The sequence below is a fragment of the Diadema setosum genome, chromosome 7 (assembly GCF_964275005.1).
Source record: "Diadema setosum chromosome 7, eeDiaSeto1, whole genome shotgun sequence".
Lineage (NCBI taxonomy): Eukaryota > Metazoa > Echinodermata > Echinoidea > Diadematoida > Diadematidae > Diadema > Diadema setosum.
In genome coordinates, this window is record NC_092691.1 from 10,635,854 (window position 1) to 10,662,126 (window position 26,273).

Genomic DNA, 26,273 nt, shown 5'->3' on the forward strand with positions numbered 1-26,273 from the left:
ATGCACCGCAACGGAAGATGTACATGGACATTGAGATGGTACTGCATAAAGAGCCAATACCTAAGATCATACCACAGCAGCCTGAGATAGTGATAAATAGTGTGAAAATTAAAATCACTTCCAAATCAATAGCAGTATACCTCAAGATTCCCTCTCTGATTATGAAACCATCAAAAAATTCTGTTTTTATTTAGTACATCAATCTTCAGATTTATCAATACATCTGAATATGCTGTACAATTGTATGTACACTATATGCAATCTAAACTAAGGCACACAAGTCTTGTCTAAACAAGGTCGGTTAACTACTTAAATGATCATCCCCCCCCCCCCACCCCTGGCAAAGTTTTGTGTGTCAACCAACTCAAAGTCATTTTTAGGTGTACAGTGTTTGCACCAACAACAAATATCATAATTACAAATTCATCAACACCAAAGAGAACTTAACAAAAAAGAAATCAATGATACTTCCTATATACTTCCAACCATCGGAACCTAGAAATATAAAATCACATTACTATATGCTTCATACCACATGTAGTCTTGAAAACAAAATAAAAATAATTTAAAGCTTTGGGTGTTGATAAGCTTCTAGAATATAAAGATTCCAAGATGATAGATTTAATGCATTATAATTACATCATATCTAATTCATATTCCCCATTCGGGTATTCCATTTGTGTGTATTTCTTCACAAGGTACAAACTATTTGTGAAGTAGTTTCACTTTTCAAGGAGAGGAAGAATATGATACGTTATGATAAATACATGGACGTAATACAGTATGGGAATAATTGGTACTTTTCTTCCCTAGATATGTTTTGATAAAACTATTCTTACATATAATCTTTCTTATATTAATAACACTGAATAGCTATTTAAGTATATACTACTGGCTTTAACAAACAAAATCAATTTTAAACAATCTAGCTGGCAATTTCTTGATTGCCATTATCAACTTTTACATTCACTATGAATCATTTTTGCTGCTTACAGATATTTTGGTCTCTTCCTATTATTGGCCTCTACTTTATCAATTTGTTCAAGTTCAATTGATAAGTAGCATTTTCCCCTCTTTTTTCCCCCTGACATTCAATGAAGCTGGCAAGCAAGTGTATGAAAGCACTGCTTGGCATGTCTCTGTAAATTCACTTTGACATGAGCCAATTTGCATTAGTGCTGTCAAGGACACATGTAAGATGCTGTGAAAGAGAGAGAGCAAAAAGAAGGGGGGGGGATAAAATAGATAACAAACTGTAAACAAGTGAGCGAAATCAGTCTTCCACTCTTGTTCCACGATATTAATTTTCAAACCACATGAATTATACCGCAAAACTCATATATACCCTGTAGGCGTGGTTATTTATAAACCACCTTTAATTATGCCATTGACTACCTGCAGTGAAGTGGTGCAAGCTACAAAAGTATCGTGGACAGAATGAATTCAAGCGGAAGTCTTTGGCTTAATAGCAGGCCTTCCTCCCATTTGACCCAATTCCTCTGTGTTCCCATAAATCCACAGATAGGACCCTACACAGATACTGAAATGTAATTGTAACTCTATCCTCTTACCTTGAACCTTTCATTGCAGGAAGGAAGTATGTGTGCACTGAAAAACAGACATGAATTGTTTTGGCTATTAAACTTTTTGGCAGTTGCATGTTTATATACATGTACTTGTTTATAGGAATTTTGAGGGTTATTTGGTCACATGCCTACTTTCTGGAATTCCCTGCAGGGTGACCTTGTCGCATTTTACAATTGTGGAGATTTTTATGGATTTTTCCCTAATAATTCACGGGGATTTTTATGGCTTGAACAGGACACGTTCACTCTACAACAACTTTGTACTGTAGAACAGCAACATCACATCCCTGTGTTTGACAACGATACATTCTTGAATGATACATCCATAGCAAACTGACAGATTTCAACACAGTGACGGCGAATCCAAGAATGATGCTGCGGACAGCATGTCATCTCCTCTGTACTACGTACAAATACACTGTACCTGCACATCTTGTGCTCAGCTGTGAGAACCAAGAACAGCTCTGCATATTCATAATAAATAGATATCTCTGTATAAAATGGCTTTTGTTGTAATATCATCTGGCATTTTGTCCCCACAAATCTGGCATGTTGTGTGTCTAGAAGCCCTTTAGTAACAGAATGCTTCCAAGACATCCTTGTGACACGCTCCACCTTTTGGGTGCCATTCATCGAGGTATCCTTCGTGAAACGTCACTGCTACTTGTCGATCACCAGATAAAGTCCGGCATGCCGTGGATCGGAGTCTAGAAATAGTTTATACAAGGTTAGAGATGCAATGGACTCCGGGCTGCTGGTGGCGGGGTCACTTCACACTTCCACCGTGACGTCGGGGCCAGTGGTCAGCTCCGGGGCGTTGCACTCCCCGACCTGCTCTCGGTAAGCGGCCATGGTGTTGATGCCGTGGTAGTGGACAAAGGCAGCAGCGAGTACCAGGACATGGAAGATTTGATGGCTCTGGAACTATGGGGATTTAGACAGAAGACAAGAGGCCTTCAAAAGTTTGTGTGGTTTTAAGCTTAAATGCCAAAATTAGATACTTTGTCACAAAGGGACTAAGTTCAGCATGACAGAAAATAACTTGATTACCCAGTTGTGTACAGCAGATGAAATGACAAAAATGTGTTAAACCTTGAGATTATGCAATACAAACAATGGCAAGTCATATTTTAGCAGACAGTATAATGCTTGTCTTTAGGTATACAAAGAAACTGTAAGTTGAATTTAATGCTTTCATATTTCTTTTCTTCTGACACACACTCACACACACACAGAAAATATGTAGAAAAATTCTAATACATGGAAATAATAACATCAACAACACTAAGAGTGAGAGGAAAAGACCTCCCATGAGTTCAAATGGCAAAGTTCAGCAAACTTTCTTACAGGTTCTGAACACAAAACAAGATCTCCATTGATTAAGGAGCAAAGCTTTGCACAACAAAATATCCACTCCCTCACCAACATAATTACCCTTCCCCCTTGTCATATTTCATGGCATATATCACAGTTACATTTCAAACCTTCCCTATCTCCTAACCATATTTTAAAATGTACATAACAGATATGTACATCAAACCCTCTTTCCCAATCTAGAGCCTTTGGTCACACTCACCCAAATGTCACACTTGCCCGGGAAGAATCTCTCTGGGACGCGGATGGCGTAGAGCACGGCCCCGATGATGTAGAGGCACGCCATCAGGATCATCCAGCCCAGCCCACCAGCCTCAATAGCCGTGATAAAGCTGTTGATACTCACATAGTGGATAGCAGGAATCACGCCACTCAAGCCAAGGGCTACATACAGACCTAGGCAGATTGGGATTGGTATAATGTAGGTTAGGTCAGATGGGATACACGTAGGTCAGATTAGTGCTCTGTGTACACATTGTGGGTACACAAGCACCATCGGAGTATTTTTGAAGTACAAAGGGTTGGTGTGAACAGAAAGCCAACACTTGACTTGATATGGGGGCTGCTCACATTCACTCGTTAAAATCAAGGAAGACTTAACAGAAAGATACTTTGGAATTACATAAATTTTGATGTAAACATAAAAAACTGCATCATCATCACCAAATATTAATGATGATGATGATGATGATGATAATAATGATAATGATAATGATAATGATAATGGTAATGATAATGATGATAATGATAATGGTAATGATAATGATAATGATGATAATGATAATACTAATACTAATACTAATACTAATACTAATACTAATACTAATACTAATATAATTTCATGAAGGCTAATAAGCTACTGATGTTTCAATACTAAAAGTTACTGAATCCACTCCCAATAAAAAAAAAAAAACAAATCCCAAAACACTCCTTTTGTATTTAACCAAAGTGATCCAACAGCCTTTAATAACTGGACAATCAAATTTGGGGCAAAAATAATGCCTCTGGCATCACTTCCTGGCAGAGGCATGACAAATTATAAAAATAAAAATCTGCACAAAAAGCCCTCTAAGCATATGTGACCCTGCATCACAAAACCACCAAATGATCACCAGACATTAATTTCTAGGAAAAGTTCTGAAAGAGTAGACTCTCAGCCATAAAATGATGTATAACTCAAAACACATGGAGTTTCCTAACCTGTCTATCAAAATACTGAATGGGAAGAAAGCACACACTTTCTTTTCTAAAGTGTTTGTTGAGGAAAGGAGCTTTGAAGTTGAAGGTCTATTCAAAGCACTTAATCCTCATCAAGCCATGCTCTGTGCAATGAATGGGACAAAGAACAGGATGTAAAACTCAGGAGTAACAATGAAGGGATTATCAGAGTAAGCTGAGATTTTACACAACCTATAATTACATTCTATTCATGACTATTACCTACTTTCAAAGCAGTAGCATCATGCTTTAAAAGTTATTAGAATTAAAAGTGAACAGTGTGTATGTAGAGAGTATTTAAGAAACACACAGGGGCCAGTAAAACTTGCATAATCACACTACTCTACAAGTACTCTACAAAGGAACCACAGTGTTGTAGAAAAAATGCAAAATTCACAATTTCCCAGTCACTTTACAAACCCAAAACTGACAATTATATAGAAGAAAAATTGATTGACCACATTGACCCATTTAACCTCTTTTGAGTCCTCCTGTAAAATTGGGCCATGTGACTTTTTGTTGGTTTTGTGATGCACCGTCATATACTGTGTAAGCTGTTATTTTCGCGAGGGTTTATCTTTTGCCAATTTGACGAATCACAGTTGGATCGCCAATCTAACAAGGAAAAGTAGAAATTACGCGGTGCGTAATATATGTCCCCGCCGGAAGTAGCATTTAGTAGCACAATGTACAATATAGGTAAAAAGATCAAGGTCAAAGGTCAAAGAAGTCAAAGGTCAAAATTTTGAAGCCCTCACCTAGTGCCATCACATAAGGCAAACGGAATCGAAATCGGGTTAGAAATGGGGAAGGAGTAGCATTTTGTAGCCAATGTACAATGTAGGTAAAAACTCAAGGTCAAAGGTCAAAGAAGTCAAAGGTCATAATTCTGCGTAGAAGTTTTGAAGCCCTCACCTAGTGCCATCACATAAAGCAAACGGAATCGAAATCGGGTTAGAAATGGCGAAGGAGTAGCATTTGGTAGTAATATGTACAATACAGGTCAAAAATCAAGGTCAGAGGTCAAAGAAGTCAAAGGTCAAAATTCTGTGTAGAAGTTTTGAAGCCCTCACCTAGTGCCATCACTTAAAGCAAACGGAATTGAAATCGGGTTACAAATGGCGAAGGAGTAGCATTTTGTAGCAAAATGTACAATATAGGTCAAAAATCAAGGTCAAAGGTCAAAGAAGTCAAAGGTCAAAATTCTGTGTAGAAGTTTTGAAGCCCTCACCTAGTGCCATCACATAAAGCAAACGGAATCGAAATCGGGTTAGAAATGGCGAAGGAGTAGCATTTTGTAGGCAATGTACAATATAGGTCAAAAATCAAGGTCAAAGGTCAAAGAAGTCAAAGGTCAAAATTCTGTGTAGAAGTTTTGAAGCCCTCACCTAGTGCCATCATATAAAGCAAACGGAATCAAAATCGGGTTAGAAATGGCGAAGGAGTAGCATTTTGAAGCAAAATGTACAATATAGGTCAAAGGTCAAGGTCAAAGGTCACAACTGAAATTCTGTATAGAAGTTTCAAAGCTCTCATGTAGTGCTATCATATAAAGCAAACAGAATCAAAATCGGGTTAGAAATGGCGAAGGAGTAGCATTTTGAACATTTTGATCACACACGGACGCACGGACGGACGCACGGACGGACGCACGGACGGACACACGGACACACAGACACACACACGTACGGAGCCCGTTTCATAGTCCCCTGCTCGAACTCGTTCGGCGGGGACAACAACATGCAAAAATGTCTCGATGCGCTTGGGTGATAGTGCATTCATGTCAGCGTCAGCATCAATTCGTGAAATAACATCTCGCAAGAATGTCTATGACCTCCTCATTTGCGAAAAAAAAAAATGTACACGAAAATAACAGCGTATACAGTATGAAGAAGAGGCGTCTTTGGGGCTTACCTGCTCTAAGACTACGGTACTTGGGTTGATTGAAGCTATCCCTGAGTGCTACAGTGAGGCAGAGGATCCCAAGCACAATAATGGCTGCCAGGTAGCAATAGCGGACGATGTTGTCGCAGTAGAAGCCGAAGTAGAGCCATGGCACAAAGGAACCCACAATAAGAAAGGTTATACCAGAGTAATCTAACCTGTAGGGTGGGGAAATAAATGTACATGCCTCAATATTATTCTTTGTCAATAGAACATCCCTCTACAACAAGTATAAACATACATATAGAAATGCTCTAAAATTCTTTCCTTTTGCCAAATGCAAACATCAGATTGAACTGTCTTGGAAAGGCCCTTGCTCCACATATCCATACATAATTGTTCTGTTAAACTGTCGTATGAATATCGTACAGCAACTTATTCATACAATTAAGTGTGATTTTGATACTTGGTGAAACACATTTCAATGCTCATGCCCTGTTGTTGTTGTTTTAAAGAAAGAAGAGAAAGAATGCCCTGTTAACACACATGTCCCCTCATTCAATGCTCAGCATATCACACATAAACTGTATAAGCCTACTGCGCATGTAGTTGTATACTAAAAGATTATGTATAATGAATAATAGAAGCAAACAACTGACAATGTCAATGTGTTCTGTCAGATCTTTTTGAAGAAAACTGTTAAAAGATGAAATTTATCACATTAGAAAATACATAAATGTGTAATGCATCAACTACACCTCCTCCACCAAAATTCATGACAAAAACTGCATTACTAGTGAAGGAGTAAATGATCATTTTCCATTTTGAATTTCAGTTTCCCAGATCTGGCGAGTCCATGCAAGAAAAATTCAATGGGAATTCTTCAGCTAATGATAAAACTGAAACACTGAGCTGTCAAAAATTGACCCCCCCCCCCCCCCCCATATAGGAAAATATATATCTAGTTTAACTACTGTATACGGCATTACATACATGTACACAGGCAACATCACTGACAATGAAATACCACTTATTCAGGGCAATGACCTTCTCCTTCCTACATGCCATAAAAACGTTCACGGTAGCAGCCACACATTGTCACACACTATGCTTCAATACACAAAAGAGATAGTATATCCCGTGGAACTGAGCTAAATCTGCTAGGATTATTGCCTGACCAGTGGAGTAATCTCATTTCCTTTTCCTCCCATCCAATGCTTGATAGAGTGTAACAAGCAACAAAGCAGTGTACAGAAATGCTGCTGCACAGAGGTAATAAGCACACTGTCAACCAATGCTGTTCTCTCCTCAGTATCCACAACATTGTGTGGGATTGTAGTTGGGACAAGTGTTCATTCACTACGGACTACTATACCTCCTACTACTGCTATCCTCCATTTACATACTGCTCCTACTACTATTACTCCTTCTACAACAACAACAACATCTACTACTACTACTACTACTATACTACTACTATTACTACTACAACCTTGTACATGATGTGCTACTACAATGTACTACTTCTACTAGTGTACTACTACATTAACTACTACTTTTACTGCTACTACTTCTACTACTACAGTAACTACTATTTCTACTGCTACTACTACTACTACTACTACTTCTACTAGTACTAGTACTACTACTACTACTACAACCTATATACATGATGTGCTACTACTTCTACTACAATGTACTACTTCTTCTAGTGTACTACTACAGCAACTACTACTTTTACTCCTACTACTTCTACTACTACAGTAACTACTACTTCTACTGCTACTACTACTACTACTACTACCACCAATACTACCCCTACTACTACCGCTACTAATAACCACAATATTACACCACTACCACTACAACTAGTACTACTACTACCACTACTACAACTACTACTACTTCTACTACTACTACTACTACTACTACTACTACTACTACTACTACTACAAAACAGACTTTAATTGTGAATATACATACATGTACAGTGTATAACATATGTATCAACACAAAAGCATTTTCTGAAAGAAGGAAAGCATGTGTACAAGGCTTGTAGATACAAAGAGAAAGTTGGAGCTGTTTTGAAAAACAATGGGGTATCAAATTTATATCACTGATCTATTGCATGTCCACATTTCCTGTCATTGATGGAAGACTACCAGCTGCCATTTGGATACATGCCAAATTGCCTTGGGGCAGGACTGCAGGTGGACATGTACCACTGCAGTAATTGCCCTATCCATTTCACACAGTCAGGCTATCATTAGCATGCCACCCCACTTCCTAGAGACACCACTGTGTATCACACACTTCACTCACCATCTATCCAACACATCACTCACAGCCCATTCTCACCCCCACAGTGAAGATCACTTTAAAGGGAATTCCCCCAATTTAAAGGAAATGCGGTGGTCACCAAGAAAAACGTCTCACTGCCTTATACAAATATGACTATCAAAGTATGAAAACATAGCAATGGGATCACAACTACATCAGGATCAGAATGTACAAAGTACATCGTAACCATCCTTTTGAAATGTACATCTCTCAGTATGGAAAAGCATTGGAAGCTGCTTCATAGGTACCCAAAAATGTGATATCATAGAAAGGAAATGATTCAAATCTTTCAGGGCCGAAAGAGCTTGCACGCGAATGTCTACATACGGCGTTCAACATTAGCAGTGGCCCAGGGCCACTAAAAATTGGTGAGGGGTCACCCAATTCATCTTTTGGTGGCGTGACCAGGCAACTAAGATTTAGAATGTTTATTTGTGCTTTTCTTTTGGGCCACTTTATATCTTTTTCGGGCACCAAACTTTCAGATTTTAAGATTTTAGTGGCCTGTACATGCCATCAGATGAAAAAAAAAGTTAGTGTTGAGCCATATGCATCTGTGTGTATATACATATGCAAAGTGCCAGGATCAATCAGGATATTTTGCCAGAATTATAGATATTTGCATTAAAATCCAAGCTGCTACAAGTAGCACGAGCGGCATTTTGTTGGATTTAAACAAACACAACACACACACACACACACCTACTGGTAAATTTATATGAAGAAGAAGAAAACGACACATGCCAGAAGCAATACAGAACAGAGAATACAACCCCAGATGGGACAAAGTAGAATATTTCAGATGAGACTAGCTCAAGCTTAACTTTGAGTATCAAGTGAAATCTTGCCTTCACTTGCCACAGAAAGTTCAGTGCACTTTTGTCAAACTAAATTCAACCATGGACCGTGTACACACCAGTTGTTTGAGTCATGCATAAAATCACTGAAGCAGTTGCAGTAAAATAGATAAGTACTTTAATCCTGGACTTATCCCCTGAAAATAGTATCTAGAGCAGAGAAAGAAGAGCGTGCAGTTGATAAAGTCTACACATTGTCAACTGAGATCTGATATGCTAGAGTGTTATGTAAACACAAAAAGTGGTATGACCAAAACTGAAATATCCATTAATATTACAATAAACACAAATGTGCTCACCATCACTTCAATTTCCTCAATTGGGCTCTAAATAGACAAGGCATTTTCAAGGATTAAACACTGTTTATTCGGACTTTGGAACCACTCCTAAAAAGATCTAGGTAATTGTATTCTTTGACCTCTGTTTAAAAGCTCCGGCATGAGGTGATGTCTGATGTTTTTGTGTGATCTGCCCTCCTGTTGGTTCTGTAATGATTCTAAAATGCTTAGTGCAAAAAGGATCCCTCCCCCCCCCCCCCAAAAAAAAAAAGAAAAAAAGAAAAAAAGAAAAAAAGAAAAAGTGCTGGACACTAAGGATCACAGTGCAGGCTGACAAATCATTAAAGGTACCTTGATTCCATTAGATTTGTTTTGAGTTGATTTTAGCTTTCAGTTGTGTACAAGGTATGAATCACTTAAAAGAGGGGGGAGTCTTACCCAAAAAATTAACCTTTATGTCCAGATTTGACTGAGCAAATTAACCTACAACAAATAGGCTATGGCATATCTCCTATCAGGTTATAGTTTTGTAGAGGGATTGTTCAAGTGCTCCCCTAAAGCGAATTGTATCGTACCATACCTGCGCTAGAGGAGCGATTGAATGCTCCTGAAGTGTGCCGTACCATACTGAACCGATCCAAAAGTGGACCACTTCCCGATGTGCTCCACAAAGGTACCAAAAGCATGCCAAAAGTTTGCTGTAAAGCATGTGCATAACATGCGCATACATCACAATGCAAAGAGTTCATTCTCTTTGCTGATCTGTAAGTAGTTTAAGGGTGCCAGGTGAATGACCCTTTTGCTATAAGATGCGTGACAACCCTCTAAAAATAACTCACGAGGTATGCTTTCTCAACAGAGCACTCTAAAACGCTCCAAAACTGGCACAGTTCAGTCGGTACACTTTGGTTCAGTTCGCTTTGCTTCTCTTTAGATCCTCTCAAGGCCTACATTTGTATGTATAGTGAGATGTACATCTATAAATGGAACTCTCCAAGAGTTTCACAGCAGTATTTCAGTATAGATCTTTTGTTGCTGACAAGTAAACTTTTCTGAATCAGTGTCAACAATTTCTACCTTCCTGTGCTGTTGATAACTTTATCAGATGGATAGCAGTTAGCAGATGTCAGTGCAATAATAACAATATGCTACCACCATGATAAGAAGAACCATCAATATTTGTATTACTACTACTACAATGTGCTACTTCTACTAATAATAATACTACTTCTTCTTCAAGTACTACTACTTTTACTACTACTACTACTACTACTACTCCCACTAATGCTGCCGCTGCAGCTACTAATGCTACTGCTACTACAACTACTACCACTAATACTACTAAGGTACTACTACTACTACTACAGTTTATCATTCATTATCATTGCCATAAATACAGCAAATACTTCAGAAAAAAAAGACATTTAGCAATTTCAAATGCAGGCAACAAGGCATAAAAAGCACTCCTAGCAGAGGCACAGGTCCCTGCCTGCAGTACCGACGGCGGTGCCAGTAAAAGGGGGGCGTTCACTTACTTGCTAAAGAGCCTTGAGACCTGTACAGAGTGGCAGTAGAGGGTGTGGAAGAGGCAGGAGAATCCCAGACACAGGATGGCACCCAGGAAGAACATCATGTAGGCCACTATCTCCTGCCACTGGTAGTGGGACATGATGGACTTTACCAGGAAGAAGATCATAATGATGATGAACGCTAGGCAACCTGACCCAGAGAGAGATGGACAGACGGACAGACAGATACGTAGCAATACAATTTAGATAATGTCAACATGCTATCACAGACTATCATTCAGTATGAACACACACAAACAAGAACAGTCTTGAGGTGTGAATTTTCTGCAATTTGTCTCCCTCTACTACAAATGAAATTTGTAATATTGCAACTGCTGATCAGTAATTCAACAAACATCTCGGAAAGAACAGTCTTCCACACTATAACAGACAGCCAGACACACATACACATTGAAAAAAAAACAATGCATTTTATCATTATGCTTTGATATTGGTAAGCCTACCAGTATTTTCATGGCAGTGATGAACACCACCATATGAGTATCATGTCACACATGACAGAGTAAACGGAGACAAAAATATTGGACAGAAATATGGGATAATGTATTACCACTCACAGCCATTAGTCAATTAAAGTATTCACAGAATATCAAGATAGTCAATTACAACCCTACTGTGTTTGCACTTCCTGACAGATGAAAAAACCTAATGCTGGCATGTCCCTCGATGTACAAGAACTATTGCATAAAGGATATGTGAAACTTACAATTTCCACTACTGCACTATTATATTATATTTAAGGAGAATTTTCGTACCATACTGATGGGATAGTCATTACACATTTTTCATCACAGCAAATTTTCATGCAATGGATTGTTATGTACTGTAATATTGGTAAGAGGGCTAAAGAGTGGGCCTCGGGCAAGATAGTATGTGATGGATTGTTTTGTAACATTGGAAAAGGGAGCTAAATCTGGGTCCCACGGTACGACTGTACGTTCCACGCGAGGTTCGGCGGGGCTCACCTAGCATGTGCGTCCATATATTGCCCGTCTCCGTGTGGATCCTGAAGATGGACTTGAAGCAGGTCCTAAAGGATGGAAGCGGAGGCCGGTGGTGGTAGTGGAGAAAGTCGTTGTCTTTCAGCCAGTCCGGCAGGAAGTTGTGGTGCGTGACCTTCCATGTCACATCTTTGACCTTCTGTACAAACTTCTGGGCCTGTTCGGCGGCCCTCTGCTGGAGCTGGGAAAAGTCTAGGTCGCTGTCACTCCCGGCGGACCTGTTTTCCTTGTCACTGTTATTCTGCGGTGGTCGGAAAACAAGGAGCGGGGACAAACAAAATCAATAAGTAGAGAGACTTAAAAGACATACAAATGTAAAGGTAAAACAGCAAAAAAGAAAAAGAGAAGCACACACTACAAAACTTCTGATTTCCTGATGTATGCAAACAGGCAGATTTAAATTTGTCCCCAAAAAACTTGAATTTTGATTAAGCACAAAATATAAATACTACTCTTCACAGAAGTTGTAGTATTTATAATTTACTTAATCTGAGTAAATAAGCCATGTTTGGTAAAGGAGGCTTAAACATGTGTACACCCTTTCTCTGCAGTGTAGTCAATTTCTCATACTGTATGGGGGGGGGGGGGTGGCCAAAAAATAAAGAATGACAGGAATTGTACATGTATAAAAGCTACATTACTGTACCTGTGGGTAGGTAAAATTGTAAGATATGAAGTCAGCAATTAATTTAGTACACTGGAGTGGTTTACAAAAGCAAGTACACAATCATAGCAAACCAACTTTGTTTTACCAATGACAATCTGTGTTTACTGGCCGGTGGTATGCTAAACTGTGCAAACTATGGCTGACCATTGGAGTGCGTGCACAAAATTATAACAATATGTGATACACTTGTACAGTGATACAGGCAAATATGATGTCCCTCCGTCTACACCAGTATACATATCAGGATGTAGTGCTTTTTTTTTTCTTCTTCTTCTTCCTTTTGGTCGTTTGAGCACAACTGGACAAAGGCTTGACCTCAAAATATTGCAGGTTGTTTGTCCCAAAATCGCCCACTTTGTTTCTTAAGTTTATAGACCGCACAGTCACTGATGCATAATATGGAAGGGTTGACTGATGACAATAGGCTGCATACATGTAGGTATTGAGATTGTACATCTCAAGCTGTGTACAAGGTACAGCTACAGTACAGTGTACAGGTTGCTACTCATATGACCCAAGGGTGCAATACTGGTAATTGAAGATTTGCAGTGCTCAGTATGGGTGTATGCTTTATATGAAGGAGGACAACAACAAAAAAATTGTACTGCTGAAAATTTTGGAAAATATGGCAGTTACTGTACATGTATGCTTTAAATAGCAGTGGGGCTCAGCATTAGAGGAGATTACTATGTGTATAATTCATATTACAACCTACACTTGTATGATTAAATCTTAATATGATGGAGATCTACTGCAAAATTGAATTTCTTGCATGTGAGCTCTCACTTGTCAATCTCCCTCTGGCTGATGATATGAATTTGGAATATCTTCATGCGTTACATTACACAAAGCGTATTACAAATTGTACAAATTGCAAGAATCAAAAGCACACTGAGATAGTACAGTTTTGTTCCAAGCTCTACAAATGTACACTGTATGTCTACTCATTGATATGGTGTTTTGGCATGTATGGAAATCCATGCCAATGCAAATCCATGAAATGTCTTGCCCACAAACAGAAATCAAGAATAAAACAGTGCACCATACAATGAAATTATCAAAGTTAGGAGAATCTACATTTCATGGCAACCATTTATCCAGCATAAACCCAAATCTGTGATGCCCCATGGAAAAGAAGTGCATGTAAAAAGAGATACAATGTATGTTATCAGATGTGTAGACAGCATAAAATCTGATGACATATGATCTGAGACATGTCTGCGTTTCTCCACATCTAATCCAGGAGCAGTAATTCGAGTAGGAAGCCTCATCCGCAGTAATCCAGGAATTTTCTGATTTTAAAGGAGACATGACTTCCCATTTCTTATCTTTTACTACCCTCACAAGGATCAGATGGCATCAGGCTATATTTTTGGCATCAGTGCAAAGAGCAAATGGGGGTGTGAAAATGCATTATTGTACATTATATGGCATTATGTTTATTCTTAAGTTAAATGACATATACAGTGAACATTAAAATGAGTGCAATTTATACTGATAAAGAGGTAGATGTTCAATTTGCATACAACCATGTCACCGATATGTACAACTGTGCACTGGAAAAATACTGGAAGGTTCAGACCTTTGACAACAAGGGAAGGTGTGCAGTTCTGCACAGCAGACAGACAGACAGAATGGGTAAAATGGGGCATGTTTCAGCCAGTTTGGTGACAAATTGGTGAAACTATCTGACGCTGATGAACTGGCTTCGTTACGAACAATGTGGATAACTCCTAGCATCATGAATCATTAGGTCAATCTGCAGTGTGTGAATTTCATTTCAGAAAATCCCCCTATCAAAAATATAATAAACACAACAACAACAACAACAACAACAACAACAACAACAACAACACCAATGACAACAAAACAAAACCTCTGAAGCTTCTTCAACAGAACAAAGGGTGCAAACTGGCTATACTCACAGCTTTGGGATGATCCGCATCCTTGCTTTTTAGAGCCGTTGTCTCCGCGACATCTGTGACTCTCTGCTCTACGAGAGTGTCCTGCTCATGTGACTCCTGACCCTCCTGGGTCGCACCAGCAGCGCCACCAACCTCTGGGTCGGGATCCATGGAATCGCTGTCCGAATCGTCTGGGTGCGTCTGCTTCTTAGGAGCCTTCTTGCGACGTCTCCTAACTTTACCTTCAGGATCACAACAAAACATGTTCAAGAATATACAATCAATCTTATTAATACAATTATCTGCAAGCTTTGCTAAATAGAATTTGTATATTGTTGTTGGGTGTTTGTTTGTTTGTTTGTTTGTTTGTTTGTTTTTGGGGGGATGGAAAACAAATTGTCCATTGTCAAGAAGAGACAGCATGCCCTGTCAGCTGATATATCCATCAAATGATTACCGGTACAAAACAATAAGAAAATGGTATGATCAAACTAAGCAGAAAATTGGGAAATTGTACTTATTACCAAGATAGCAATATGAGCTAAAAGTTATCAGCTATGCACTGGGCAGGCAGCAATTAAAATTAACTGAAGTTCCATTTATCCTTCATGATTGTCTGGATAGCTGGAATTGCCATAATGAATGAACATGCTCTGTACTGGTAAAGAGGGATTTCAATACAATGTATACTGTAAACAGCATAGTGTCTGCTGGGTGCAGTGAGGTCTATTTTTGTCGTCCTCTGTATCAGAATACATTATTCATCCTATGAAAGCAGTCTCAATTTTAACACAATGACTAACGTGTATCACCTGTGTAATACATCATTAAAATTGATTCACTAGCAACCAGATCAGCACATGGTACTGATGAACAGTAAATAATTGCACAGCAAGAAATTTTTGCATCCCTGAAATTTTTGCGAATTGCCATTGGCATTCAATGCATATTGTTTAGACAAGAACTTTTGTGTGCTTAATTTAGCAAATCTTGGCTCTTGCGAAATTTGCAAAATTAAACTGCATGCACAACTTTCTGGTTTTTCAGTATACAGAACTCAACATTCACAACAGAAAATTATTATGGCAAACAAAGCAAAAACACAAATGAAGTTTACGCACCTTCAGACTCGCTATTGGTCAGTCCTGTTGCTACTGTAGGGTCAAGTGGTGTGGTAGCCCCGCTAGTGGTGGCAGCAAGAGGGTCAAGCTCGCTGTCTGCGTCCTCGGCGCTGCCCAAACGCCAAAGGTGCTCTCCTTCAGGTGATTGATTCATTCAGGGTTGGTGACGAGACAAAGAATCTGAGTGGCATTGTAATAACAGAAATACTCCGCGTCAAGATGACGACTTCTACAAAATCAAAATCTTTCAGCCCACTGTTGCAGATGTCAGAAGTGCCATACAAAGCCACTGAAGGCCAAACAAAAGTTTTAGGAAAGTGCTAATAAAGTATTTAAGTACTGAAAACAGCAAATTTCATTTCATATTCACATGAAATTTATCAAAGAGACCTTTGAGCACCTGGTGTGAATAAAGTTACAGTATCATGAATGTACAATGTACATGATCTGTATACATACACCTGTAGTAGGGCCTATGTGAAAGCTTTTAAAATTAGAAAAAAAATAAAACAAAAAGAAGTACAAATATGTAAGTACCAAGATTCAGTGTAGAAGTACAATGCAAACTATAATTTTCAACATGTGAAAGAACACATCCACACATAAATCAATGATGTACAACCATGTTACAATGTACCTTCACATATTGGTGAATTCTTGAAATTCCTTTTGTAATAGTTTTTGTTCAAAGGGTTTACCAGCAGAAGTCAAGTTTAGAGTTCAACATCAAAGCCATAGACGAACGTTAGAGACCTTCCCATGACTCACAAAAATATAATACTACCAATGTTACAGAGTGTACAATATTGTACACAGAAAATATACAGCTGTACAATGTATGTTCAGTCAGTCTCTCCCAGACTGTATGAACAGGTATTGCTATGCAGAATACAGGAATGTTATTAGGGAGAGTTTGGGATTAAACAGAGAAGCAAGCCCTAATAAGCTACAGTGTACTGTACATGTAGTACAAAGGACATGGATCAGAATCTTGTCAGAATCTTGATTACTAGTAAAAGATGAAATACAAACAGTTGAAAGTACACAAAGAAATGAAAGTACGTGTACCAGAAACCCAAGGAATAATATTCACTAAAACTCATAATGTCTGTATCATACAGTGGAATCTTGTCTTGTCATTGTTGGCCATACAAATATATTGTACAGAACAAGGATCTGGGCCACGTTTCATAACAGTTGATATGACAGCAACTCTTGCTGGAATGGAAATTGTCATGGTAATGACAAGAATCAAGCTTCCTGATTGGCTGTTGCTATCGGAAGTTGCCATTCCAGAAAGAGTTGGTATGATAAAATTTTTAATGAAATGTTGCCCAGAATCCCCCTCAGAAGTTGTTAGAATAGAAGCATAACAGCACAAGTACATGTACAAGTAGTTCTACAAGGTATCTCAAACTACCTATACTACTGTAGGACAGATTCAAAACAACACACACACAATTGCCATGTCTGGTTTAGTATGTTTGTTTGTTGTTGCTTTAAAAAAAAAAAGAAATAACATGGATTTTGCTGTTCTGTACGCGAGTACATTGTATGTTTTTAGGTCTACACTGTACAGGTGGACAACAGCAAGAGATCGTGATCTGCATCATAGGGCTTGTTGCATATTGTTGATATGATACTGAAGACATACATGTACACTGTATGACATAACTGTTCGCTTTTTCATTATTAGTGTCAGCTGTACGTGTACAAGCTGTATGTTGACTGCCATTATAATTGAGACTAGCTATATTTTCATCTCCTTTTAACTAAACTTCGAAGGACAGATTTGATTTTGCGTACAAAACATACATTGTACAGTTAACATGTCATACATACAGTATTTTCCAAGTGCAAGAAGTCTATTAAATTTGCACAATGTACAGGTACTCGTCCCATTAAAAAACTATTGATTTTAATTCCAGAGTATTGTTCAAATACAGTGTTATTGTACTTTCATACAAGAAACATACATGCTACACAATGTATGAAACATATTTCATCTTCAAAATTCTGGAACATAAATCAAAATGTGTGATGGCATTTGACTTCAGGTTCTGCATTATTAAAAAAAAAGACTTCTATAAAAGGAAAGTAAACTAAAAAAAAATATGGAACCATTATCAGATTAGTGAACCATTCCTTTATACAATGTACATAGTGTGTACACTTGTATGTGTCCCTGGTACATAAATTTGTATTACTCTTCATGGAAACATTCAATTATTTATACTTTTCATGGAATCATGATTAACTTTATTCAGTTACAACATTTAAAACTGTCAGCTTTGCCTTTCTGGATTAGAGGAAGAGTGGATAGACTGTAGCTTACTGTGACTGAGCATGCATGATATGTGTAAGTCTGCATTGATATGACATGTAGAGATATAGGCTGATGATATTGTTTGTTTTGTTTTTTGAGGGAGGAATAAAGAAAGGTGAAGGTGGGGGTGTGAAAGAACCTCTGCCCGAGTGACCACACACAAAGACACATCTACAAAGTGTATACAGCATACATGTACAATGTACACGTACATTGTACTTATCAGTAAAGGTTACAAGTGCAGTATTTACACCACAATCCATTTCCCATTATGAGAACATACATTTGAACTGCATAGTATGAAATTGCAAAATCTGAAGACAGTATTCAAAACTGTTAGACTGTTTCTAGGCACATTTGACTGATGATGTATAACAATGTTCTATACAAGGGAAATTACCATCATTCTCTAGTCTAGATACTGTTAGTAGTGAGAAATAAAATCTAGACCAGACTATTTGCATTATTCATCAAGTTAATATGAGTTGCAATATTAGCAAGACTCTAATTAGGAACAATAAAGAGATGTACCCTACACATTAATAAGCAGTACTTGTTTCTAAATAAGCCACTTCTTTGGTGTGAAGCACTACCTTGCTTTTAACAGCATTTTCATAGGAGTGGTATTCAAGTTTCGTTTCTTTCAAGAAAGGGAAATGCTGTCGGGGGGGGGGGGGAATAATCACATGATACTAGCATTTGAGTATCACAAAAGTATTAAAGGGATCGTATAGTTTTGGTAGAGACCTAATTTCAGGTTTCTAACATGTTTTCTGTGAGATAATGAAATATGAAAGAGCATGTAATTCCATGAGGAATTCAATGTTCATTTGATGAAAATTGGTTTTAAAATGGCTGAGATATATCCACAACAGAGCGGTTCCAGCAAAGTGTGGGACCCACACTTTATTACGATCGCTTTGTGTTACTTTGTTTTTGGATGTTTCAGTCATTCCAGACCCGATTTTCATCGAATTAACTTTGAATTCCTCAATGGTATGCTCTGTAACATTTTCCTGGTACTTGTACATGTACATTGTATCTTGCAAAAAGTTACAAGCCCAATTCTCAGCTCCACCAATACTGTACCATCCCTTTAAATAGGCAATTAGTGAAAGCTTGGGTGAAATTGGACACTTACTATTACAGAAAAGGAAAAAAGCTTGCCTGAGAGACAATAGTCATCTACTGTACTACCAATCATGTGATGAATACAAAAAGTTGTCAAAGTCATGTGACTGCATTGCCACTCCTCCACTTGTTTGATCTTTTTTTTTTTTTTTTTTTTTATTTCAGTAAGTGCTAGAAATACACAGGCTCTTCTTACGATATTCTGATAGTGGGAGTGTACATTTATACACTTTTTGAAATGCTATGGGTAAGAATTGATATTGACTCCATCTCATGAAAACACACACATCCACACAGACAGACACACACACACACACACACATACTGTACACACAAAACAAAATTTGAAAAAAATCCTAAAACATTAAGATCCTGGCAATAAAAGGCCAAACAAAACACACAGATGGCTCGCAGTTATGTGCGATTTAACAATTACACTCATTTTTTTGTAGAGACACATAATTCACCAATTTTACTTTAAACATTTGCAGATATTTTGCTTTAAATTCTTTCAATTCCTTACAACAATCTTCATTCCAACAAGTTTTCCTATATAACAAAATGGTGCAAAACAGCTAAAGGTGCCTTGAAAATACATACCGGTATTAAACTTGTGCATGCAAGCATACAGTACTACAGTACCTGGTATTAGAAGTCTGAGCAGTTTTGTTTTACAAAAAGCATTTTGAAGTGAGATAATAAAGTGATATTTGTGACACTATAAAATACATTGTATACACACTGTCAAGTAAAGTCTTCTGAACTGGACAGAACTTGCACAATCTACAAAGTCTGGCAAACACAAGCAGCAAACAGGTACAATAATACAAGTGCAAGAACTACCAGCAAGAGGCATTTTTTTTTTTTTTTTTTTGGGGGGGGGGGGGGGGCAAAGCCTAAAAGGTGCAAATGGATTTAAAAATTTGCAACAGGGGTGCAGCCATTATGGTTGTGATGCAATATTAGTTTTAAACATCCTCTTCTTGAATGCATACATGTACAATGTACATGTACTTAAACTTACCACGTGTGTCTTGTTGCTGAAACAGATTGTTGCTGTTACTTCCTTGGAATGAAAAGGAAATTACGAAGATTCTGTGCTTACATTGCAAAGGACAGAATAACATGAACAGAAGTTGCAACATGACCATGTACATGTATAAGGGAAAAAAAAAAAAAAACATTTGAGGACACTCATGCAATGCAAAACCAAAGATGAACTGAAGATAAAAAAACAAAAATGGCAAAGAAGGCCTTGCAAGTGTAGGTGTACATGCAATAAGTACTTGTACTGTATGCAGTCTGCTTTAGGAAATTCATACTGAGATTACCGGTACACAATTTATGCAGCTGTTATACTGTACCAATGATGAATGGGCTTTATACATTTGTATGTTTAATGAGCAGTGTTTAGAAACTTTCACAACTACATGCACACGAACAGTTCTTTTACATTTTGTGTTTGTTTGTTTGTTTGTTTTTTTAAGAACAGAAATTATATGACTTGTATTTTACTCACATAAGGTCAAAGGACATCACTAATGCCTACAGCTCACGGTACAATTTTGTACCTTGTCTTTGTGGTAATACTGTACAACATCAACTTGCAGGATTTTGCAAGTGAAGATCCATACAAGACTATAAACATGTACAAAGTTGTATAATAATATAAAAAATACCATACTTACAGGCGTATCATGAAATGAGATACTGTGAATGCAGGAATACTACAACTGGGCGCTGCAAATCCATTTGTCAGGGTAAATAAAAACTTAACCCCAACAGAAATACAGACTTGTTTGTTGTATTGGACACTACACTACAGTACAGTGTACATAGAAGTAAAGTGTATAAAAAAAAGAAGGCCCTGAGTACTGAAGTCAATGGTCAAGACACCTTTGCCACTAACAAGGGGGGGGGGGGGGGGTGACAAATATATGTGATTTTGATGGGAAAAAAAATGGCAATACATATAAACATTCCTCAGAAAGCTGACTGACAAATTCATCCAACTTTGTACAAGTATAGCATCCATGGGCAAGCTACATTGTACATACAAAATTATGTACTTCAAGCAGGGTCAACTGCCTGTGACTTGCAGAAGCTACGGGCCTCCTAATGGTGTTCTGTGTGTGCACCTACACCCTTTACACAGGCAACTACACGTACGGGGCAAGATACATGTGGTACTGTCAGGTGTAGGCCAACTACAGGGAGCTCCGAGTAGCAAAAATTTTTTCCCTGCAAGTCAACCTGCAACTTACTACAGTGCAAGGCTTCCCCAGACACAGTGTGACAAGGCCTTGAGTATTCATCACAATTGTTCCGGGTGAGTCGTGGGGGTTTGCCCGCAGAGGTACACGCAGAACACCAGTAGGAGGCCCTTCTTAGCCGCAGCACCTTGCAGGCAACTCTTTACTGTAATGCAGGTATTACAAAGTCACCGTATGTCGCTCGTAATTGAAAACGGATCAGATTTGAAGCTCTCACAAGGAATACAGGCTGTACACGCAAGAAGCAGGCAGCACACGTCTAGCAGATAAGACGCAAGTGTGAAACTCGCCAACATACTTGTCTGCCTGCAGAAAATTGCTGAAAAATCCACGTGCAACAAGCCCGCATACCTTGCCCGGAAAGGAGTCATGCAGCAAACCGCAACACCTTTTACAGACATGCATACACACACACACCACCCTATAAATACAAATTGTACTAGTAATAGTATACCCACAGGCCACACACGCACTCGTACACACAAGCACAGCCCTGCTCCTTGTAGTTATTCTAATTAAGAAGTATATGTCTATCAACCAATTTGTCATTTGTACATTTGTGGGTGACGTTTTGGAATCATTTCTAAAATTCTGCATTGATTAGATCGCGTCTAGTGAGTTGGCGTTTTCTACATTTGTGGGCGATGTGGGCTTTTCTCGTATTTATTATTTGTGGGTTCAACAAGTGACAAGGGCCTACGTGTAGGAGAGTAGATCGTATCACCGGACGCTTTTTTTTTCGTGACTTTGAATTCCGTACTCAGAGGATGAAATTTCGGCTAAAAATAACACCACTTTGGCACTTATTCACAGACACCTGGAAATTACAAATTCAGCCAACTTTTGTCAATTGTTCGCTCCAGTTTTTAGAAAATATGCTTCAAACATACCCCTCTAAAAAAAAGTTGTCTTTTTGCGCGGTGCAAAATCGCATTGTAATACCAGACACGTTGTTCGTATAAATGGAATAATCGACGTCTTTCGCATCTTGTCCTTGCACCAGAATTGCAATTCATACCCACGATTCATCATACATTGCACATTCCTACCGAGCGGACGACAATGAAAAAATCGGCAAATGACACTCAAATTTCGTATTATGGTAAAATGTCCGACATGAACATTTCGGACAGTTCACGTGATGAAATCATGTGAAAAATTGATGTCTGCTTCTGCGTTTTTCACATTTACATGTAAATCTACATAGGATGTAGGCCCTATGTGTCACATTTTTCGAGATTTCGGTCCATACAACGCTCTGTGAGGCTAGTCTATAAAGCGGTCCATACAACGCTCTGTGTAGTGTGAGGATAACGTTAGTCTATAAAGCCCTGCGCGTATTGAATGTCATCGGTACGCAGAAAAATGTGCGTGTCCGGTAATACCATGGTGTCGAATAATACCATACCTGTATTGGCTGTATAACACTAGAGTAAAAGCCCCAATTTTCGGACACTTAAGCTTTTTTGCAATATTTATTCAACTCAAATAATACTCCACAAATTATATCTATAATAATGTATGTTGAATATATTAACCTAATTTTTCCCAATATTGATTTTGTTAAACAGATCATGACATTTCACAAAATCCCCAAATATTATGACCTTGTCAATTCCCCAAAATTCGGACAGCGTCTCCAAAATTCGGACACGTGCGCAATGTCAATATGCATACAAGGCCGCTGAAAAATCCACACGCGCCATACATGTACCTTGTTGGCACAAAGTAGCATCGGGGATGTTGCGGCGCCCTTTCGTGTCCGAACTTTGGGGACTGTGCACTTGCATTCAGCCCCTGTACATTTACTCACTGCATCGGCACGTACGGAGATTTTGTTTTTCTTTTGTGTTTTTGAGGATACCATCACACTCTGAGCTTGTGAAAAACGAAATGTCTCGCAAAAGAATGGCGTAATTTTTCAATTTTTAGCACTTTTTTGGCGACCCCGATTCTTTACACGGGACCTATCACCTAATTCGCGCGCGCTTTGGAAAAGTTGCGGCGATTCCGCGTTTTTGACGGCAAAATTTGGGATTTTAGATGGATTTTTGAAGGTGACTCAGGCACTTTCCTGTGGTGAACGAGTGTGCTAGTAGGCCTATGTGAAACGATGTGATATGCTTGTGTTGTGACAGTCCACTTTGCTGCCTTGTGATAAGTGGTAAGTGTCCGGATATTGGAGGCCGGCCGAAAATTGGGGTTCTTACTCTAGATTAACAGTGGACAGTTAGATTTATACTTACCACCTAACGTTACAGTTGTACACTGTATGCCCATCATGGTATTGGTTATACACAGCCCACTGTACATGGTACGTCGCGACGTACCATGTAGGAGATGTACAGCGCAACTGGGCTGTGTATAGTTAGGTATTGGTAGGCCTAACACTAGTTAGGCCTATTTATGGTGGAACGACGACGTACAAACCAATGACACATGTTTACTGTTGTTAGAATTCATAGCAGGACTAGACTCTATAGTAAATGTAACGTTAGATCTAACGAGGATCTAGACCTACTGAAAGTAATTTTACACGACTACAGCCAAAACTGTCCAGTTAAGTTCGGCTGGTGGTAGTGGTGGTACGAGTTAGCCTGACCAGACACTGTGCGCGATTCGCGACAGCGGCTGCGTGTAGTTAGGTACGAGTATGAGTAACATGTCGTTTAACTTATTACTTTGTAGATCTAACGTTAACGTTGAACACATTCAACATTAGACACTACTAATGACTAACGTTAGGTAACTGTTAGAGGTCTTTATACAACGTCCAAGTAGATCCTTGTAATTTGATTGGAGGATTGTTGGTGACGTGATATTAAATAAGTACTCCATTCAACGCGCCGTGCAATTTTGGTTCTATTTTTGCGTGCAACTTGGTTCGATTTTTTCGTTCTATTCCACGGTTCGAGAAATTGTACGGTACTGCGTGTACTGTGTGTTGCATATTGAGGATCGCATGCAGCTAGCGCAGGTACGTGTGCGGTACATGCATGCGCGTACGTAGGCCTACGTAGTGCTAGTGTACGTGTATGAGCTATGACCTGTATCTACACTGATTGCACAAGCCAGAAAGAGAATCGCAGTGGATCCACATGTAAGTATGGCTATATTTTTCATACATAGACTTCTAGGCCTACTTAGACCAAAAAGATCTACTTGGACGTTGTATAAATCAAATAGTGTATGGTCTTTACTCGTGCAATGGAACGAGATTTCGCACTCGGTGAAAGATGAGGCGCACTATTCAACTCGGCTTCGCCTCGTTGAATAGAGCGCCTCTATCTTTCACCTCGTGCGAAATCTCGTACCATTGCACTCGTGACCATTCACTATTTGTATAACATTATTGACGTAGACCTAGATCGTAGATTCCACCAACCAGTTGCCAACGTTAGATCTCGATACCCCATCCTACATAACCAGGGGGCAGTGAACATGTCATGACGAACTATGATTCATGAATGACTTACCAAAATAAATGAGAGGTGGCGATGCTGACTTTCATCTACACTGCACACATTCGTTGGGGGTGGTAACGTAAATACGCTAGCTAGCTCGCCAGTCTTTCATTCAGACAAAGATCGTGAGAATGACAGTGGATTGATTGTGTTGTGCTTCTGGGTAGTTCCTGTCCAGATACCGTGTACGTAGTGGTTGAGCGTGACGCGACGGCGATGTTTTATGAATGTGGTGGTGTCGACATCATCAGCCGACCCGTCTTGTCTACGTCTTTGTACTTGCAATGTGCGACTCTCGTGGTGGTTGTCGTAGCGTTGCGTTGCATGCGTTGCGGCGGTGGTACGTGTTTGATGTGTACAACCGGCCGGCCTGTACCCTTGCTTGACATTGAACGAACTTGTATTCTCTATACCTGTTTACAATTGTGTTCCGTCGTAAGATCGCGCGATCGTGTCGCCATCTGAATGCTGTTGTTTTATTGTTTTGTTCTGTTACACTCTAATACTGTACATACAGTCTCATTCGTACGTACGTCTATGGCAGCTGTGTGTTCATGCGTACGTGGTACGTAAAGTACATGCGTACATAGCTAGCTCATTGCTTTTGAGCTTAGCCTCTTTTCGGTTGGTACGTCCAAATACCAATTGTCGCATTGGTAGTTGAAATTAAAATTCGCAATGATAACCATGATACGTAATCTACAAAGAAAATTGTTTTAATTGAAAACTTTGATCTAAATTCTTCTTCTTCAAAATGTACAACATTGAGATTGGGTGGCCTAGGTGAGATATCAAAACGGCATGATGGACTCTAATCTGTGTTGGTGAGGTGCCAATTGGCGATCCAGTCACATGCCCTCGAGTCCAGTATGACGTCATAATCATCGCGCCTCGCCTCGGTGAATGAGGTTGGATGTTGGGCCTACCCACTGATAACTCCTTGGCCTACATTATGCAATCATTCTATGAAATTAGCACTATAATGGCCTATTACTCTAACTAGTAATGCAAAGCCTAATGCGACGTCGTCGGACGCACCATTGACCAGCACAATGCCCCAGTTAAAGGGTGTGTACAATTCTGGTCGAGGTGAGGATTTAGCTTTTAACATTTTGCGAGATATTCAGAAACCACTCTATGAGATGTCAAAGAGACTGCGATTCTGAGGGGTATCAAAAGTTTATTTGATGAAAATCGGTTTTGAAATGGCTGAGATATCCAAAAGTAAGGTGTTACAAAGAGATCCTAATAAAGTTGTGG

General features: G+C 38.9%; 1 protein-coding gene across 1 annotated transcript; it reads right to left on the reverse strand.

The window, feature by feature from the left end:
• Positions 1-1,342: 1,342 nt before the first annotated feature.
• On the reverse strand, positions 1,343-25,258 carry LOC140230354 (adiponectin receptor protein 2-like). The gene is made up of 8 exons (XM_072310503.1): positions 25,026-25,258; positions 15,820-15,999; positions 14,720-14,940; positions 12,092-12,368; positions 11,073-11,256; positions 6,093-6,280; positions 3,163-3,356; positions 1,343-2,510 (listed from the first exon to the last, which is right to left on the reverse strand). The coding sequence occupies exons 2-8, from the start codon at positions 15,971-15,973 to the stop codon at positions 2,358-2,360; spliced, it is 1,371 nt and encodes a 456-aa protein (XP_072166604.1). The 5' UTR covers positions 15,974-15,999; positions 25,026-25,258; the 3' UTR covers positions 1,343-2,357.
• Between the last annotated feature and the right edge of the window lie 1,015 nt (positions 25,259-26,273).

What these genes read in the sequence shown, in the direction of transcription:
- LOC140230354 (XM_072310503.1), bottom strand. Translation starts at nt 15,973, where the DNA reads ATGAATCAATCACCTGAAGGAGAGCACCTTTGGCGTTTGGGCAGCGCC. An exon ending in GTACCGTAGTCTTAGAGCAG is followed by an intron (nt 3,357 to 6,092) that starts GTAAGCCCCAAA and finishes CAATCTGCCTAG; the next exon opens with GTCTGTATGTAGCCCTTGGC. An exon ending in CGGGCAAGTGTGACATTTGG is followed by an intron (nt 2,511 to 3,162) that starts GTGAGTGTGACC and finishes AAATCCCCATAG; the next exon opens with TTCCAGAGCCATCAAATCTT.